This window comes from Podarcis muralis, chromosome 2 (genome assembly GCF_964188315.1).
Source record: "Podarcis muralis chromosome 2, rPodMur119.hap1.1, whole genome shotgun sequence".
NCBI classification, from domain to species: Eukaryota; Metazoa; Chordata; class Lepidosauria; order Squamata; family Lacertidae; genus Podarcis; species Podarcis muralis.
The window spans coordinates 76,442,650-76,463,817 of NC_135656.1; the positions used below are offsets into that span (position 1 = coordinate 76,442,650).

Here is a 21,168-nt window from a genome sequence, read left to right on the forward strand (position 1 = left end):
ACTTTGCTCCAGCCACCCAGATGCCGGTGCGGTCCTCTTCGGGGTGGGAGGCGCCCCTGCTTTGCGGTGTGGCACACCGCCCGCCCGCCCGGCTCCCTCCACCCCACTCTGCGCAGCTGAACCGGCAGCAGCTTCGCCTCTCCCTGCCCAGCCCGGGCGCGCCGCCTGCGGCAGGACCTGCGCCGGGTCCCCGCTCTCCACTCGCCTCCGCCTTTCCCTTCCCCGCCTGCCGGCCCCGCTACCTACCCACCAGGGCGACCCCCAGCCAGCCCCTGGCCCCGCCGCCCGCGCCCCCGGCCATCTCCTCGCCAGCTGCAGCGCCGCAGTGGCCTCTTCTTCCGGCCCGAGCGAGCGAGCGGCGTCCCAAGTGTGGCTCTTGCTCCGCCGCTGCCTGCCCTCGCTGCCAGCCTCCACGGCTCTCTCGGGCTCCAAAAGTTGCCGCGCGCGCGACCCGCCCCCTCGAGCAGCCGCGCCTGGGAGGCTCCGAGGGGCGGAGGCAGCCGGCTCCGAGCTCAGCTTGGCGGGTCCGCCTCCTCCGCTGCGAGCCCTGGACTGGACCGAGCGAGCAGAAAGCCTCTTTGCCCGGCCCGCGAGGCTGGCGAAAGTTGCGGGACTGGCCGGTAGGCAGCGCCGACGGGGCGAGTCGGTTGGGGAGCCCTGTCTGCAAGCAGGCAGGGAAGGCTGTTCGCGTGGGTCACTTTTTAGAAAGGCAGAGAGCCTCCGCCGGAGTGAGGATCCTAAAATCTGGGTCGGGACCAGTAAAAAGGACGAGAAACTCGCTTCCTCGCCCTTGATGCCAGGGGCTCCCAAGCCAGTCTCTGCAGCCATGACTGCCGGGAGCATCAGAGTGGGTGAAAGTCCTCCTCGCCGCCCCGCCTCTCACCGCCCGACTCGCCCACCTCCCTCCCACGGCACACCAGGCAACGTCTCGCGGCACACTACTGTGCCGCGGAACACCGGTTGGGAAACACTGGTCTAGCTGGCTCTGTGTGTGAAACAGATGGCATTTCTAAATATGCAGCCTTGAAGGTCTTGGACCTCAGCAGACTTCAGCAGCAGATAGAAATAAAAAGCTTCACGACTGGTTATTTACTGTTACTGTTGCTGTCATTGCTGCTATTATGACTGCTATCTTGCTGACGTGGTGATGTGATTGTTCTATGGTACACTGAACTGTCCACAGTGTTTTTTTAGATTTTGTTCATTTATTTTTTTGTTTCCTCCTTATAATCAGGTGAAAAAATGTTCAAGATTGACAGTGGCAGGAATGCACCACTCCACTCTCCGCCTTCTGAGCACTACACTATCATCTTCAATACCTTTGTTATGATGCAGCTGTTCAATGAAATCAACGCACGCAAAATCCATGGTGAAAGGAATGTTTTTGATGGCATCTTTAGAAACCCTATATTTTGCACTATTGTACTGGGCACATTTGTTGTGCAGGTAATCATTATACAGTGTTAACGCAGCAAAATATTGTTTGCACGTTCCACTGTAAACTCTTCACCCTCTTCTCACGAGATTCTTTGAAAATCCAAAGGCATGTTAGGTATAAATAAACTGCTGATTTATCCACCATTAAGATAGATGTTATGATTTTTCTCCTGTTGTTTCCTTCCTGATTGTCTCAGTTCAATCCTCCCTTATTTTTATCCTGCAATCTATTTATTGCTTTCTGTTTCAAGGCTTCATCTGTTATGTCTTTTCCTTTCATGTGTTTATATTATGGAGATATATTCATTTTGCTCTCTTCCCCTTCTAAAATCCAAGAGCCATATTATGTGAAGGAAGATGAGAAGAAGCAAAGGAGCTGGAATATATTATATTCCTTTTGAAATTCTTGTCATTGGCCTAGCAGTACTAAAATGTGTCTGGTTATTTTTGAGACAGCACAATACAAAGTATATTAATAAGTAATCTTGAAATATAATAAATCTCATGATGACAGACTTCATTTGGTAGAGAAAATGCTTCTTCACAATCTTTTTCAAATATCTTACACTTTAAATTTAACAGCTAGTCTTGGATACTCTGCTGCCTTGTGATAGCAAAAGCAGTATTTCTGAAATAGCCTGCCTTGGATTAAATGCGAGCGTAGGTCAGTGGAGTGATTCTGCCTGCCACAAGAGTAAGGAGGATTGGAAGCTGAACTGTTTTGATAGGCTATGGCTGGGGTGGCGGTGATGACCCTGGAGATGAACTCAATTGAAACTTAGCATGTATCTCAATGAAATGTAACAAGCAATTAATAACATTTGAGAGAATATTGAATAAAACTACTTAACATTTCACAACTACTTTAGGTAGGTAAATATGAACAGAAGTTAGAACACTGGTGAAGTAGTGCTGCTGTTACAACTATCAGAGAACATACATGAAATTTCTCTCCCCCCCCCCCCCCCGCCCTTGGGGAGCTTCAGGCTCAGTGTTATATTTTTTATGGTAGCAGTGGGGCTGGCTCAGCCATTAGGCAAACTGGAGCAGTAGCCCCATGAGCACCCCACTGGTGGGCCACAAGGGGTGCCAGTACCTGCTGAAATCACACAGAAGCTCATGCAATTTGGGCATGTTAGGTATAAATTGGGTGAGATCTCACCTGGAATTGGTTCCAAATGCGGGCACTGCTTTTCTGCCTGCAACAGATGGGGCAGGGCAGGCTGAGAGGCGCGCTGGCGGCAACAGGCATGGCACTTTCCATTTCGGTCTCCCTAGGCAGCTGAGTGGTGGGAATATCCAAACTATGTTGATTCTTCCAAAATGAATGTTTTTGAAATTCAATTGAGGAGCTCAGTTTTCCCAGTTCCCTCCTGCTTGCAATAAAAAACAAACAAACTCTGTATAATCTTGGGCTGACAAATAGGCTACAACGCTGTCCCCTGATGTTTAGTTTTCTGTGTGCAGGGATCAAGCTACACCTGTAACCTGATCTTGCAATCCCAGAAAGAAGTTTGCATACAGTGGTACCTCAGGTTAAGTACTTAATTCGTTCCGGAGGTCCATTCTTAACCTGAAACTGTTCTTAACCTGAAGCACCACTTTAGCTAATGGGGCCTCCTGCTGCCGCCGGAGCACGATTTCTGTTCTCACCCTGAAGCAAAGTTCTTAACCTGAAGCACTATTTCTGGGTTAGCGGAGTCTGTAACCTGAAGCGTATGTAACCTGAAGCATATGTAACCCGAGGTACCACTGTATTAGCACAATAAGGAATGGTTCACAAGTCTCTGAAGTTGATCAGCAGCTGAGGCGGGAGCCAGGATAGGGTCCCCACAGAGCTGTCTATGGAGAGTGGAGTCGGTGCTACCAATGCAGAGCCATTTGCCATTTCCCCAGGTTTCCGCTGGTCCATCTGTGATGTGAGGTCAGCTGTCCTTCCCAATTTTCTCTTAGGCTGGTATGCTTGGGACACTTTGAGAGCTTTGTCCCAGGTGCTGTTCATATGAGAAACTGCTGCAAGTGTCCCTGCTGACTGAAACTCCCCTTTACCTCACAGTTCATTGCTTCCTTGGGAACATTTTACTTTTAAACCTGCATTCATTTATTTTGCTGCCACCTTCTTGACATTAGATTCCCTCTACTAGCAAAGTGAGTGGTGCCATGCTGTGCCATTCTGGGAGTACACTCAGTGGTAAACCTGAGTTTGCTTCTGTGAAATAGCTCTATCCCTTCTGCAGTCTATCCTCTGCTCTTCCTTATCAAAAAATCATTTGCTAATTTGTTCAAGAAGATTGACCAGCCAGCTCCACCTATCCTCTCATGCTCCTTTCCCTTGTAATAAGAAGTTGCTTTCTTGGCTATTTATTCTCCTGTTCTTCACCCCTTCCAGGCTAGATATTGCTCTTTTCACTCCACTGAAGGTTATCAGGTTTTAAAATATTCTTCCTACCATTTTGTGAGGCCTCTTTGTCATCGTGATCCTTATTCACTTCTCTGCTGCGTCACCATACTGTTGATCATACCATCTCCTTTACTTTCTTTCCTCTGGACTGCCCTCATATTTTTCTCTTCTTATTCCCATTCAGTATTTCTAATTCATCCTTTGCTGTGTTATCATTCATACTTATCTACTCTGGTCACTGTTTGTTCTTGTGACTTTTTCTTCTACCATTGTATTGATTACCATCATCCATATTATTCTTTCTTGGTGATATCTGTTCTGATAGTCTGTGTCTGCAGTAGTCAATCCAGAATCTCTCCATAAAATGAATCAACCTAATTGCTTTGAATATGCCACCATCTACCTATGTATTAGAGCACTGTCACATTTGCTGAACATCAAAGTTTTGGGCCTTCCATTTAAGGCTCTCTCCACCTTTCTATTCTTCCCTCCCAACTTTTTGCTTAACTGTTATCTGAACAGGCTTAAGTGCTGATTTTCCTGTCCCTTCTTCTTTTTCACAGGCTGATCAACCACTTTTATGTTTTTCTCCCATTTCCCTTTCCCATGTTACTCTCTATGTCAAGAACCAACTTCCCCAAACTTGTTTATTCTGCAAAGAATTTATTGAATCACTGTACATACTCTTGTTGACATTTCCATTCCACCTTAAGGAACAGGCATGTGGAATTGTTGTGTGTCACATGTCTGTTTACATTCCAGCACAGTATGCTGGGAACTTCCGTTTGTGTATAGCTTTTGCTTTTGCTGTTCTCTCTGAGACGACATGAGAGAGAGACGACATGTTTCTTTGTTCTGATTTATGATTAATAAATCTGTAGCCGTAGTATGACTTCACAAGCCTCACGCCTATTCTTGTGTGCACAGTACACTCTGCTAATAGTGTGCCCTGGCTTCTCAAGTCCGGGTCGCTGATTTACATTGGAGCACGGGCCGATGGAAGGAGATGTTCAAGCTGGGGCTTGCCAGCTGGCCTCCCAGCCCTCTACATGTCGACAACTCTCACAAGTCTGCACCACCTTTCCTGTTCTCCTTCCCAAATCCTCACTTTACAACTTTATCAATCTCACTTATCTCCCAGTATCAGTATTTTGCCCTTATAGCATGTGCTTTCAATTTTCTGAGCCATGTCTATTATTTGATTTGTGTGTTCAGCTCAGAATAGCAGTGCTTATGCTGTCTAAAGAAAATAAATTATCATTAGTAATAGTTGGAGTATGTTCAAAAGTATAATAGGTAAATATGGTTGGGCTTTATATAGCACTTATTCTGACAAGATCCCTCAGCAGTTATACACATAGTTGTAGAGTATATATGAAAATGTTGATAGGTACATTTTAGCCTCAATCCAGCAAAATTTAGTCATGATGAAGTCTCATCAGCATCTCTGGGAGTTTAAATTAGTTGCAACTAACTTGCACTGGTGCTTTAAATGGGTCTTACTTGACTAACTTTACCTGACGTGCAGGGCCCTCCTGTATATGTGGACAGTTTCATTTGATCATGACTCATATTTTGTCTGTCACCCTCTTGCAAGGAGCAGAGAGTAAAATCATTAATGATAGCATTCACACCTGGAAAGAAAGCTTGTAGAAAAGCATCAGAACAAAAAACTTGCATCTCTCTGTCCTTTCCCCCCTTCTTTGATTAGTAATTGCACCTTTTATTTTTCTTTCTGCTTTCCCCTTGCAGATAGTAATTGTACAGTTTGGTGGTAAACCTTTTAGCTGTTCCCCTTTGGAGCTTGACCAGTGGATGTGGTGTGTGTTTATTGGATTAGGTGAACTTGTATGGGGTCAGGTAAGGACTACTTATTTTATATAATTACAAAGAAAATCACACATTTTATAGTAAGGCTGCAATCCTATCTACACTTACTTGGGGATCCCACTCAGGGCTGTCTTAAGCATATGGGGCGCCAGGATGCAAAGATCCGCCCAGCGCCCCACCCCCAGGTTGCCCAGTCCCAGGTGCGCAGGAGGGCAGAGCTGGCCAGCCACATCAGCGTCTCACTGGCTTGGTCACCCCCGAACTTGCAGCGCAGAGCTGCCCGCCGAAGAGCCTGCCACAGCGCTCCAACCAATGGGTGGGCTCTTCTCCATACTCAACTCTTGGGCCCTGGACTCTTGGCCTGGCACTCCTGAGAGCCCCCACCCCTAGCGCCTATGGGTAAGACGGCCCTGGTCCCACTGAAGACAGTGGTGCTTACTTCTGAGGACACATGCAGAAGGATTGTGGTGTAAACAATTTTATTCGTATATTGAAGGTGGGTATTGCAAATGACTTGAATAGTATGTTTTTTTAAAAAATGTAATTGTCACTGACGTCAAATGAAATTCAGTAAAGCATGTAAATGCTTCACATTCTTCTAGGGTTTGAAATATAGATGAAGGCCGCACTCTGAATCCCTTTGTGGTTTTGAGATTCACATTGCTGCCTATGGTTGATGGACCCTTATTTTATTTTATTATTTCATCCCACCCTTCCTCAAATATGCTTGGGCAGCATACACAGACTCCTCCCATTTTGTCCTCACAACAACCCTGTGAGGTAGGAGAGGTTGATAGTGTGTGTCAGGCCCACAGTAAACTACATAATCAGGAAGTATGTTTCCACAGTTTAAGCCTAATAGTCTAATAACCACAAAACCTTGGCTCTTGAATGGCCCAGGACTCTTTCATCACCTACAGCAAACAGTAAGAAAACCCTGTTTTAGCAGATATTCAAATTTTCTGAATTTCAACCAACGTTAGTTGCTTCATTTATATTACTATTTCCAGGCTGCTTTTCTGCCCAAATACTTCCAAATGATACATAGTTGTTTGGAGCTGTTATCAGATCCTGACAATTACCGTACCGAATGAAACTTGCAACTGTGCTGGAAAGCTAACGTTTCCTAATATCTTTCATATATTATCTGCTGTTAACTAATATATTCAAACTGTATCCTAAAATGTCCTCACCAGAAAAGGCTGACAGGGACATGAGTTCCAAGAAAGGCAGAGAAGTTCACCCTGTAATTAGAACATGTACAGTAAAGACAAAACACTTGAAAGCAAATGAGTCAGAATTCAAATGCAGAAGTCCATTATTTTCAATGGAATTCATATTTCTAAAAGTCACACTTACAAGGTGATTTGTAAGCTACGTACACTTTTGAATTCCCCTCCCCCTTGAAATTATGGTTGCAGTTTTCCTCTTACCCTTTGAAACCAGTATTGAGAATCACAGTCATGCTGGAAAGTTTGAAAACGTAGGAGCCCTGCTGGATCAGGCCAAAGGCTTCTCTACACCAGCTCCCTCTTCCCCACAGTGGTCAACCTGAGGGTAGGACATGGGGGCCTGGCCACACAGGGTCAAGGATGGCATATTTCCCATGCCCCAAGGCCTTCTTTCAGATGTGCCCTGTGGGTCAGCACAGTGATTGCACAATTTCCTGGAGCCCTAAATTCAGTCTCTTGGAGTTCATACCCAGTCTAATGTGTAATTTATTTTAAAGAACTTCAGCACATGTGCCCACAAAACAGCCTCTTCAGGCTGAATGTTCACTGTCATGTTATACATTACAACTCAGAGAACCACTTCTGTGGATAGTAATATTTGATTTCTCCCTCTTCCAATGTTTTACCATCCAAGAAAAAGTGATGAGATAAGGATGTAATGCCAGCTACATCTTCATGGACAGATCACCTGTAAAAGTTTCTCTGTCTACACACCCCTCCAGGTCTCTGCATGGAGATTTCTAGACTTGCCTGTGCCTAGCCAAAAAAGCTGGCAGGGGGTTGAGTGCCTAATGCCATGAGCAGTTTCCATTGGCTCGTATTAGTTGGGTTGGAATGAGGGTTCTATAGATCTGTTTCCAGTCCATGCCAGTTTTGCAAGTTTTCATTCAGGTTTGTTCCATCCTGTTTCCATATTAAACTGCAATTTTTAATTAAAAAAACAAACCAGACAAATTTCACACAAAATACTCATTTCATGTTTCCCTCTGAGCTCTTTGATTCAGACCAGGAGGAGGAGACACCTGAGGATGAGCGCGTAGAAGGAAAGAGGGGTGAGGCTGTGCTGGAGAGCCCTCAAGACAAAGCCCCTATCTGCCCCCCCTCCAGTTCACCTGGAACTACTGATGAGGCAGTAGACCCAGGACCTGCTCTTTCCCTGCCAGTTGAGATTGCTTCATAATATGTAGAGTAGTACTTCATCCATCAAAGATCTTTGGGCTGATGTGAATTCCTTGGCAAACGATAATATATATTTTGTTTGTCCTTGATTAAACTTGTAGTTTGTCTAATACAGACACGATTTTCACATACTCTCTACAAACGGTGCTCAATGGCATAATTCTAAAACTTACTTTCAGATCATTGCAACTATCCCAACGAGTAGGCTAAAATTTTTAAAGGAGGCAGGAGGTCTTACATTAAAAGAAGAGGCGCCTGAAGAGGAGATGAATGAAGACGTAGAAGAAATTGACCATGCAGAAAGAGAACTTCGGCGTGGGCAAATCCTCTGGTTCCGAGGGCTCAATAGAATCCAGACCCAGGTATGTTGTGCTACAAGGTTGGGGATATATTCTCCCCAAAGCTGCTTTACATTTAGACAAAATAATTATATACCCTTAGTCCATATTGCAAAGCTCTATGTCGCTCTGATATGAGCAGGAACTGTTGTTGCATTTCTGTGACAGGGAATGCTTTGCATATTCAAACCACTGAATAATTGGAGGATTTCACAGTGCTGAGATGTGGACCTCCACAGGTGAATCAAAGCTTCTGTGTATTACTGAGTAGGACAACATCAAGTGGGCTGGAGCCCTGTTGCCTGGAGGCAGGAAAACATCACTCCCTTTTCCTGCCTTGCCTGGAGCAGACTTTTAACTTGCTTGTGCTTTTCTGGCCTGGTTTAATTGCTTAGAAATGTGAGTCTTGAGTGTTGGATGAGTGTGTGAATGGTATGGCTCCATCCCTGTGTTTGTTCTAGTGTTTCTGTGGGTGTATTCAAAGCTTTTGTAATTTATTTTCCCTCTGTGTTTTTGGCTGTTAGTCCTCTTCGGTCTGTTGTGGTGTGACCATTGCTCCCCTGTAAACATCCCCCCCAATCAATTATTCACCTACTCCAAGTCAATTTCCCCATTTATTAATTGATAATTTGGATTCCGCCTTCCCACAATGGATGGTAAATTATTCAACAACAAATGATTAGTTATAAAATTAATTCTGATTGACCCACAAATTAATTTTAAAGCCTTAGCACAGACAAGAATTGTTTAACTGATTAACTTACTGAACCAGAGTTAGTGCATTCTTCTTGCTGCCTCTGGAAATAAAATGCCTAAAGTTTTATAGAAGAGTTCTGTTGGGTCCTCAAGTGAGTTAAATATTCCATTATGTTGGCCAGCCTTCAGGCAATAGGAGGATTACAGCTCATTTGGTGTTGTCCTAGTGGCCCCTATACTCTTCAGGTGTGGGCAGCAGTCCCCCTTCACCAGTGTCTCTGGGCTTGGAAAGAGAATAGAAAGTATAAAGCACAGAAAGAATGTTTCCTTAACCTACAAGTCATATACAAGTAAACTAGCAAAATCTGAAAGAAATATATGCAAGCTTGCAATATAAACAGCATACTTAGCTCTGTAACTTTGCCTTACACCTGGAACCTACTGTGATACATCAAACATTTCTGTGTTGCACTCTCTCTGTTACTGTATTTATTCATTAAAAAATAGGATAATCTTGTATTGTTTCCCAGGAGTTTTGCATGAGTCTTTTTGAAACTAATGAATCCTTTGTTTTGCACCATCAAAAATTGATATTTGAATATATATACATATACATATACATATACATATACATATACATATACATATATATGCTTTCGTAGATTTTCACGGGTACAAGAATGCAGGTTTTGGTGTCCTCGGGTGTCTTCCCGTGTAAAAGTTGGGGTGTCTAGGCGACGTTTCGACGAGGTCTCACTCGTCATCTTCAGGCTGGTGCTTTCGGCTTCTTGTTACTGGAACAGAGCTCTGTTCCAGTAACAAGAAGCCGAAAGCACCAGCCTGAAGATGACGAGTGAGACCTCGTCGAAACATCGCCTAGACACCCCAACTTTTACACGGGAAGACACCCGAGGACACCAAAACCTGCATTCCTGTACCCGTGAAAATCTACGAAAGCATATATATATATATATATATATATATATATATATATATATATGGGACGCGGGTGGTGCTGTGGTCTAAACCACAGAGCCTAGGGCTTACTGATCAGAAGGTTGGCAGTTCGAATCCCCATGACAGGGTGAGCTCCCATTGCTCAGTCCCAGCTCCTGCCAACCTAGCAGTTCGAAAGCACATCAAAGTGCAAGGAGATAAATAGGTACCGCTCCAGCGGGAAGGTAAAAGGCGTTTCCGTGCACTGTTCTGGTTCGCCAGAAGCGGCTTAGTCATGCTGGCCACATGACCTGGAAGCTGTATGCCGGCTCCCTCGGCCAATAAAGCACCGCAACCCCAGAGTCGTCCGCGACAGGACCTAATGGTCAGGGGTCCCTTTACCTTTACCTTACACACACACACACACACACACACACACACACACACACGTCTGTGATAAACTTGAAATAGGGTTAACCTTGTTCTTTATCTTGTCAGCAAAACCTTGAGAGCTAGAAGCTAAAAAATGTTTTTCCATATGTTGTATTACTGCATTTGTTTTTAATTATAGAAGTTGGGCATGGCACCAGGATTCTACCTTTTTTCTGCTTGTAAAAAAAATATTTAATTGTTTTACTATAATATGAGGGAAAGGCTATGCATGATAAATATATCCAAGTCAGTAAAAGAGCAAGATGGAAGCAGATTTATTTAAATATGCAACAAAATTTGTTTACTAAAAAAATGTTTAAACCATGTGGGTTTCTTTTTTCTGCTCTCTGAATAGGGGTGTTTGTCACTGCAGTAAAGTGTGAAGGTAGTACTAAAAATAGTCAGTTTCTGGAAGGACTATTTTAGTCAAAGCTTTGAAAAGATGTGCTCCCTATAATGCAATGGAGTAGAAGAAAATGAAAATACTTCAGGGCACATCAGGGGTAAAATTAATCCATCTTGGAAGGTTTATTTTTACAATCAGATTTTTAAAGCAATGTGGTTCTATTAAAGCAAATGCTAGTTAATTTTCTAAAGCAGAAGTTGATGTATTTTTAGGGGGGCTGTGAATGTTTTTAGTGCCAGAGAAAAATTTCTATTATCCCTTTTGAGTTTTGTAAAGAAATAAAAAAGAATGGAAAAGGAAGTGGTGGGGTTGGGTGAATGGGAGTAGACCATAGAGCTGGATAAATTTACATTTTTCACTGTGTAAACAATTAAATGAAGATCTGCTCACTTGGGTTAGAGCAGTGATTTGGGATTACTCTCCGAGAGAGAGAAATATTTAATTATATGCCCAAGTGGGGGGCTACTATCAGCCCTAAGTAATCCTCTAAATGTGAATTATTTTCTTCCTGATGGCTGTAGGAGGAGTATTGTCTGTTGACATTTCTGTCAGGATGTCTTTCTGGTTGTGGTGAGTGTAAACAACAAGGAGCAAATACTGCTCTTAGTTCCTCTTGTAGATTGAGAAATATCCTTTAGTTCTATATACTTTTATCTTCATGATCCATGGAAAATTCTTGTTGTTTACTGTTTAAACCAAAATAAACAATAATGATGTTTTCTTGCTAACCAACACTGTTCACTTTCCTTTCTGCTTAGAAGTAGATGTGTTGTGAAAGGCTTTGCTGGTACGTTCCCTGCCAGTTGGAGTCTGTGACTGCCCCGCTCCATGCCTCCATCATGTGCTCATTTGACATCAACAAGCCATTAATTCAGAAAGAGTTTTCCAAGCGGCTCCAATATATCCACTGGAGAGTTCCCATGATGTTTGGGAAGTCCAGATTAGTAAAAGAATTACTGCTGGGCAGTTACTGTCAGGATGGTGCATCCGGGTGCCCCAGTTCAGATAAGCAGGACACCCAAATGAATTAGTACACCTCTACTGCATTTTACAAGAAATAATCAAACAAAGGATTTCTGTGAAGATTAGGTTGATAGGCTTCCTCGTGAATGGCGGAATGATAGAAATCCTCCAATGCATTATACACTTCTGGAAACATGGGGAGGGTGATTGGAGCACCTTTTCCAACTCTTTGATTTTTTCACTCAATGTGTGCACCTAGTGTGTATCAACTGGCCACTTATTCCCCAACCGTCCCCCCTCTATGGGGGAAGATGGAACTTGAAGAGGTAAACCCCCAACCCTCTGGTTTACATCAAGGTGGAGTCTCTGTTCTCTCCCTCTTCTGTGTACCCTTACAGGAGAGACAATAAAGGAATCCTGCACATCAATATTCAGACCCCTTTCCCCCCTCCTGTCTTGCATTATAGGAATTGAAATGACAACACCACCACCTTATCTCAACACATTCCCAGGAAATTCTCTCCCTCTCATGCACACGTGCACGGATGCACACACACACACACACACACACACACACACACACACTTTGAATAGGAGGAGACAAAAACAGGAGATGTGGGTTAAAGCTAAAGTCTGTGACAGATCTTGCGCTTGGATTTTATTTGTTCATCTGTTTAAACTTTGTAAACAGCAGCCTCTGTTATATTCCAATTTGAATAACAATATTGTTAGCTAAGAGATTAGATCATGACTGAGTTCAGATGTAGTGAGAAACCATGTTTTCCTGCAATGTGAAATAACACTTTACTTGAGTGCCTCTGGTTGTGTGCTCTTCATATCAGGCTTAGAAAACTGATTTGCTTAAATGATGGCTAGTGAGAACAAGACAAGATTTGATTCTGGATTGTGCTTACAAACCATAGCTGCTCAAATTTGGATAGAACTGCTTTTAGTTTAAAAGTAAAAGTGGAGGCTCTCAGTCTTTGCCTTTGGCACACAAAAGATGTAAAGGAGGAGCACACAAACCCAAGGCTCATATAGTGAGGAACCATAGTTCCATGTTGCATCAGAATCAGCCTTCTACCAGCTTTTCCTGTATCTACATATGGAACAAATTAGTAACTTTAAGGCACAAACTAGGAGACAGGAGGGGGAAAACTTCAGATTACTCAATTTTCTTGCCTATTTGGCAAGATTGATTTATCAAGTTGCCATATTAGAGTAATAAACTGCAACTTTCATCACCAAAGTAGTCTTGAGTGGCATTTTAAGAATTTAGTGCAATAGCCTAAGGGGAGGGGAAAATTAAATTTTCTCTTTTGAAGAGGTACAAGGGCTTTTAGCAAAATTCTACTCATCCAGGTTACTACTATAATATAAATGAATGTAATATCCAGTTTCCTTTAAAATGTTTCCTAGTTTGACTTCAGTTCTTTCTTCTTCAACACAGAACGGGTGATAACTTTTTATATTATCTCTACTGCTTTCACACAGAAAGCAAACTTTAAATTTGCTCTGCCTTCAGAATACCCAGTGTTAGGCTTTTCTAACAGATGTTTTCCACTAATTATTCAGCAAATTGGGATGTTTAGGTACAAATACATCTGTGAAATCTTAGTGCTGTTATGGACAGTAAATACTGATCTTTCCATATTTACTTGAACTTGGTCTTTGTTTGTTTTTTAGTCTTAGTACAGACCTCTTTTATAATATGATTGAAGAGCATGTAAAATTGATTGACTAGATTTCCACAATGGCCCATACATGATAGTCTCTTAACAGGGACTCTAGAAAGCTTGCTGAATTGTCCCTGTTGTGCTTAGGATTGCATTAGAATATTTCAAGCCAGAATTTGTATTCAATTCTACTTAAAAGGATTAATTTAGTCAAGTAAGTAAGTGCCCCTTAATATAAAGAATGCAATCTATTGTAGTCAAAATAGATTCTTATTGAATGCTGTTCAGCAATTTATGAGCCTTTGGCAAATTTGCCAAAGAGACACTGTGGCCTGTTAGGTAGTGAAGAATCTGGGTCCAACCTATAGTAAGTTTGTATATATACTGCATTTTCCAAAAATACATTTGTACTCAAAGCAGTTCACAGAAAACAGTCTAAATACCATAATGGTACAAAGAAACGATAGCACATAATAAAAGATACACTATTACTCCAAGATTACACATCAAAAAGTAAGCCTAAATCTTATCAATGTTATCAATAGGTCAATTAACAATGTTTAATACCTTCACATCCCAAGGTAGCCCCACACTAATGGCATTAGTTCAGGACACTAGGCATCCGTATTAAAGACTCAGCCATTGTAGATTAATAACTACATTTCTCAGGGTTCCTGATGTCCAAGAGAAGACCATTTCAGGATTCAAAGTGTCAGGGAAGACGAGGCATATTACAGGGAATCCTCCAATTTTTCATTATTTGTTTATTTTAAATATACATACTCTACTTTTCACCTGATCTGGGTCTCAAAGTGACTTTCAAAGAATCAAAACATGCAGTTTATAAAATTTTAAGCAATGCTGTATACTTGCTGGTGTGACTCCATCAAGGCTTTGGATTTGTGGTTCATTCACTTTCAGTTGTCCATTCCTTGACCAGATAGAATTGTTATGCCCAGGATATAACAGTTCATGATGGTCTACCAAATGAAATACAGCATGGCTTCTCCAGAACCATGTGCCAGATCATGTGACAACATGCCCTATTAATAAGTAAATATTGGGATGAATTCACATAGCTACATGTCCAAAGGAGCTTAGACTTATGTTTCTTGAACAGAAACTTAAATGCTGAATGGCAAAGTTATTTTGAAATGGAAGGGAGATTTTAAAGATTAGGATAAAGCAGTAGGTTTGTGGCATAGGAATGGATATTTACTGTTGAAAGAATAGAAGTTTAAAAATGTACTGGGCATGCCATAAAGGACATCTCCGTGTCCAGACACAGTACATATATTCCAGCTCCACTCTACTTGTGCTTTAAAAGTTATTTATATTGCTCCAGAATGTGGATGAGGAGAAATCCAGTTTTAATAGATAGCTTTGATGTTCTTATGTGCATTTTAATGCACATTAAACGAATGTGGTTTTTGTTCCAGCAAGTAATGCACACAAAGATGCATTCTGCTACATGTGGATCTCCCTAACTGCTTCTTAGTGACGATCACAAATGTCCCAAGTAAGGTGCTCACACAGGTGAACATCATACCTTGAATGTTCAGCTCTGTTCAGGGTCTGAAACAAAAATAACATCTTCGGCAATACATTCATTTTTATAGCTGCAATTCACCCCCACAAGGAAAGTTTCAATCTTGACCAAATCTCTAAATCTTTTTTAATTTCTGACCAACATTTTTCATAGTTATCTTTAAATAAATTCAAATTTTTAGCAGACAAATTTACCCCTAGGTATTTCACCTTTTTAACCACATTTAATTCTGTCTCTTTCTGAAACCCCTCTATTTCCAGGGGTGTCAAATTTTTCTCCAAAACCTTAGTTTTCTGCTTGTTCAATTTAAACCCCGCCACCCGACCAAATTCATGAATTAGTTCTAACACTCTCTTCGTACTAGATTCTGGCTCCTGTAATGTTAAAACCAAATCATCTGCAAAGGCCTTCAGTTTAAATTGTTTCACTCCAACCTATATTCCTTGTACCAACCGGTCTTCCCTAATCATGTTCAAAAGCACCTCCAGGACAGAAATAAATAGCAGAGGGGATAGAGGGCAACCTTGTCGTGTTCCTTTTTCAATTTTAAACTCTTCTGTCACCACATTATTAACTATCAATTTAGTTTTTTGCTCTGAGTAAATTGCCTGTATTCCATTTTCAAACCCCCGTCCCACTCCCATCCCTTCCAAGTTTTTCTTCATAAACTTCCAAGAAATGTTGTCGAAGGCTTTCTCCGCATCGATGAAAATTAACACTGCTTTTGTGTTGATAATAGTTTGCAAAAGTTCCAAAATGTCAATAATATTCCTAGTGTTATCAAACAAATGTCTTCCTGGGAGAAAGCCTGCCTGATCCTTGTGAATAACTTCATTTAATACTTTTTTAAGTCTGCTTGCCAAAATATCTGCAAAAATTTTATAATCCACATTTAGAAGTGAGATGGGACGGTAGTTCTTGAGTTGAGTCTTTTCAGTTTCCACTTTAGGAATCAATGTGATGAAAGCTTCTTTCCACGATTCCGGTGCCTTTTTCCCCTCCAAAATCTGGTTGCATACCTCCATTAATGGTTGTGTCAAAAAGTCTTTCAGTATCTTATAATACTTGGAGGTAAGCCCATCTGGGCCTGGAGATTTGCCTAGTTGCATGTTCTGAATAGCACCCTCAATTTCTTGTTGTGTTATTTTGTAATTCAGGATTGCTCTCTTTTCCTGGGCAAGTTTTGGTAATCCATTAATTTTCAAAAATTGGTCTATCTCAGTCTCTTCTTGCGGCCCTTGAGTGTAAAGCTTTTTAAAATATCTCTGGAAGCACTTTCTAATTTCTTCAGGTTTCTGGATGTCTCTCCCTTCGATCTCTAAATTAGTAACTGTGTTCAATTTTTGTCTCTTTTTCAACTGCCATGCTAGCAGTTTCCCACACTTATTTGCTGATTCAAATGATCTTTGTTTAATTTGTTTAATTTTCTACTCAACTTCTTGATTTATCAATTTCGCATATTGAGCTTGGTGAAATTTAATTTCTCTCAAGATCTCCTTCGATTTTGGTTTTGATCTCAATTTTTTCTCTCCATCTCTTATCTTCTCTAAGATCTTATCTTTTTTCCCATTCCAGAGTCTTTTCTTTATCGTATTCTGTTGTATCAGAAACCCCCTCATAACTGCTTTACTTGCATCCCAGATTATTCTCCTTTCCACTGTGGTATTCAGATTTATTTCAAAATAATCTTTCAAAGTTTTTTGGGCCTTCTTCACAATCTCCTGATCTCTTAGTAGGGTGTCATTCATTTTCCATCTAAAGGAGCCGATTGGAGTAAGTCTCAATTCCATTTTCATAGCGTTATGGTCGGAGCAAGTTTTTGGGCAGATTTCCACTTTTCTGGTCTTGGGTGCCAGCCTTCTAGTTACCCATATTTGGTCGATTCTTGTCCATGACATGTGGGCCTCAGAAAAGAAAGTTCCTTCTTTACCTAAGGGGTTCTTTGTCCTCCATATATCAATCAAATCCATGTTGTCAGTTAGTTCAAAAAAGTTTTAGGTAGTCTGCCATCTTTTGTTAAATTTTGATTTTGTGACTTATCCATGTTTGTGGAGACCACTCCATTCATGTCTCCCATCATAATGATGTTAGCATAGTCCAGATAGTCCAGTATTATCTCATGCAGCTTCTTGTAAAATTCTGACTTCCCCTCATTCGGTGCATAAATTCCTAATATTAATTTTTTTTTCTCCTTGTGTCTGTATTTCAATTGCCAAGATTCTTCCTTGCTCATCTTTAAATAGAAATTTTGGTGACAGGCTCTCTTTTGCATAAATCACCACTCCTCTTTTCTTGACTTTGTCCGATGAAATAAATTCTTGGCCTAGTCTTTTATTAATTAGCACTTTTCTATGGAGCCTAGTCACATGTGTTTCCTGCAAGCAAATAATGTCCAATTGTTCTTTTTTCAATATATGAAAGATTCTTCTTCTTTTTTCTGGGGAGTTTCCACCATTAATATTCCAACTAAGCAGCTGCAGAGACATCCTGGATCAATCTGTTAGTCCTGTGGTGGTGTCTCTTTCTTTTGGTCCTCTGGTCCCGAGGGTGTAGGTACAGGTACAGGTGTAGGTAAAGGTGGTGGCCAAGATCCTATTGTTCCTTTCTTTAGGTCCTCTTCGTGGTCGTTCAAAAACTTTTGTTGGTCTTCTGCTGTTTTAATTTTAACTTTCTTTCCTTTGAAGTTAAAAGATATTCCTTGAGGGAACTCCCACCTGTAGGGAATTGAGTTACTCCTCAGTAATCTTGCAAGTTCTGTATACATAGCTCTAAGGTCCAGGAGCTGTTTCGGTATGTCTCTGTAAATTTCTGCTCTGTTGCCTTGAATATCAAGCGATTTTCCAAAGTGAAGGCCCAATATTTTGTCTCTCTCTTGCTTGGATCTCAAGATGATAAAGCAATCTCTGGATCTGTCCTTCCTCACCACTCTTCCCAGTCTAAAAGCGGTTACAATTTTAAAGTCTTTGTCTTCTTCAATACCCCAGAACTTTGAGAATTCTGATGTCAAGTAACCAATCAAATCTTCCTGCTCAAGTTCTGGAATAGCTCTAAGTCTAAGATTGCTTTCCCGGTTTCTCAGTTCGGACATAGACAGGTAGGCCTGCTGTTCACTAATCTGTTTATGCAACGGTTTCACCTCTACTTTTATTGCCTCGACCTTCAAGTTGGCTTCTTCTGCTTTTTGCTTGGCTTCCTCGGCCAATTTGCAGTTCCCTGCAGTTACTTCCTGAAGGTTCCCAATTGCTTGTGTATGTTGAGCAACCTGATCAGTCAATTTGTTAATTGAGGATGTGGCTTGATCAATTTTAGTCGAGTGTTCATCCGCCTTTTTGTTTAAAATTGCCAATTGTTCCAAAATTTGATTTAGAACTGTTTCAGATCCTCCTGAAGCCATATCCTCTGAAGATGTCAGCTCAACTTCCCCTTCTTGTGCTTCTAAAACAGCTGGGACAGATGATCTGCGTGGTTGGGAAGTCAAGGTTGTTTGTATCAGTTGTCTTCCCCTTGCTTTAGCCGATCTTGTTCTCCCTGTGCCACTCATTCCAATCCCGTCTACGTGTCAAGGTCAAATTATATGCAATCCCATGAGAAAGGCAGTTCCAAAGTATAAACAACAAGGCAGCAAAGAATCCAAACAATGTACAGTTCCCAGACAAAGCAATGTAAAGTTCCCAAAGAGTTATAAATCCAAAGCCCTGTAGGGGGAGTGTGGATGCAATTCAACAGAAAGAAAAAGGTTTTTCCGCCATTAAAATCCCAGCAGTCCAAAACAAATCTAGAGAGCCTTTAACTTCCTTTTAGCATGCAGAGCTTTCCCCAAATTAATACAAGGTCTCAAGGAAGGTGCAAGAAACAGTTTCCCTATAATGTATCGTTTATGAGTAACACTTTCAAAGTTAGATACAGTTTCAGCAATTTAAAAGTTCTTCTTTAACCTGGCAGCCCAAGGCTTGGGTTTCCTCAATTATTTGTAAATCCCAAAGGAAGAGGAGAAATCCGTTCAAAAGTCCAGTATAAGTACTCCAAACTTATCTCTTTTAATTCCCAGCCGAAGTTCAATTATCTGCACAATAATTCAGTCCTTTTACAATTCTTTCAAAACGCTTCCCGCTTGTCAAAACTTTTGCCTTTGATCTTTTTAGCACAGTCGGGAGACGGACTTCCTGGTTTCGTCCCCGCTTTTCAGCCAAATTTAGATACTTTAGTCCCGGTAATTTTAAGTCCCCTTACTCACGGGTTGTAATTGCAAATCTGATGTTCCAAGAAGAAAGGTCAGCGCTCATCAGCAGCAGCCGCGCGGCTTCGCTTCCGCAGAAAGAGCGATGAACTCACAGCGCCGCTCCCCCTTTCACGTTCCGGAGCCCCTTACGGGGTTCCTTCTCCGTTTCTGGGGGGGCTTCTGGCGCCCGCCGAGTCCCACGGCCACGGGCTCGCTCTGCCCGTGGTTTTTCTTGATGGGTCACCGCTGTGCCGCAGCGGACGACCCTTTCCTGCGGAGCCCCTCTTCAGAGCACGAAGAGGACCGCCATTGCTGTTTCGCGCCGCCTCCGGAAGTCTAATTTGTGACGATCACAAATGTCCCAAGTAAGGTGCTCACACAGGTGAACATCATACCTTGAATGTTCAGCTCTGCACAGTATTCTGAAAGCAAGGCTCTGTTTCCCCTGCTCCCATGAGCCTAACATTTCCTATGAGCCCAAAGATGAAGAAACATAGCATTGAGCAGGTGTGCAAAAGAAAGATGTTTCAGCCCGTTAAAGCATCAAATGTGACATTCGTACTAATCATAGGTATCTTTGTGATACCTTGATCAGTATTTTGTGACCCATTTGTGTCTTACTGAGACGTATATAAACATATTCATCCTAAGGTGTTCTGATGTAACACCTAGTCTAAAAACACCAGTATTGTGCTTTCCATTATATTACAAATGTTTTTGCAGTAGGCACAGTGGAATCTCCACTTCACTACCATAACCCTTAATGGCAATCACAAGTGTGTGTGTGTAATTGTATATTTGCCAAAATGTCTGTGACAAAATATTTATGAGAAGAAATTTATCAGCTAGAGATGGGTGACCTACCCATGGCTTGTGTTGTAACGATTCAGAAATAAGCTAAGCCATTTCCCCTAAAAACAGGAAATGATTCTGCTTGTTTTCAGTACATTCTGAATTTGGATGGGTCTTAGAATCCCAGATCTCTGGCTGTCAAATGACCGCTTCATACAGCCAGGACAGCTCTCTCCAGACTGTGAGAAGATGTTGAGGTTAAACTGGCCTCCCAGGAGAAAAAAGCTATTGTGGGGTGGGCTTGGAGTAAGAGGATCATTTATAGTAGTCAGCATATCCCCTGCATAGCCTGTTTAAAGGTTGTGGGGCAAAAATTGCTTGTGGTGAGGAGCCTGTTTCTGGACCCAGGGGTCTTCTGCAGGGAGTGGATTTCCTCTCCACCCCCTGCAGCTTCTTCAATATAATTGTGTAATATCATCCCTAAGTATTTTAATTGAAACAGAAGAGTATTTCAAGGATTATTACTTTTTTTTATGAACTCTTGAAGCCTAACTTAGCCTGTCGAGCTTTGCTTTCATATCTAATACATCTAATATCCATATTTGTTTTCCTAGCAACATAATGTGTAGCAGTATAATACCACCTAACATTTGTATAGGACTTTCAATGTTCAAAGTGCTTAATGTGTTATTTATCTGGTTGTAATCTTTACAACAGACCTTTCAGGTAAGTCAGTGTTATCCTCCATGGAGCAATCGAGGCTGAGAAGGAATGGCTTGAGTAAAGTACCCAGTGTGTTCAGGGCAGAGGTGATATGAAAACAAGAGACTTCCTGGTTCATACTCTGCCCTGCCATTAGGTCCTGTGTGGCAGGTGCCTCAGAAGAAAGATCCTGGGTAAAAAATGATATTTTCAACCTGGGTGGATGCAATTTGAATTTTCTACTTGGCTCCAGAATGTACAGGTGTACCCAATACAATGAATTAGTAAATTATTTGTAAATGGAAAACTATTTCACTGTGCAACTTTCATAATCAGAATCACTGTTGGTGAATGATAAAAAAAAGAATGAGGTAATTTTA

General features: G+C 41.7%; 1 protein-coding gene across 19 annotated transcripts in view; it reads left to right on the forward strand.

The window, feature by feature from the left end:
• ATP2B2 (ATPase plasma membrane Ca2+ transporting 2) overlaps positions 1-21,168 on the forward strand; it is a 355,474-nt gene that overhangs the window by 321,497 nt on the left and 12,809 nt on the right. For 18 of the 19 annotated variants that reach the window (XR_013391957.1, XM_077924827.1, XM_077924814.1 and 15 more), the window contains 3 exons: positions 1,235-1,446; positions 5,591-5,698; positions 8,259-8,441. Coding sequence is in view for 18 of the 19 variants with exons in the window: in XM_077924827.1 (XP_077780953.1) it covers positions 1,235-1,446; positions 5,591-5,698; positions 8,259-8,441 (503 nt within the window). In the remaining variant the exon portion in view is untranslated. Of the gene's footprint in view, positions 1-1,234; positions 1,447-5,590; positions 5,699-8,258; positions 8,442-11,408; positions 11,458-21,168 lie in introns of all 19 variants that reach the window. The other variant, XM_077924825.1, reaches the window with a different exon arrangement.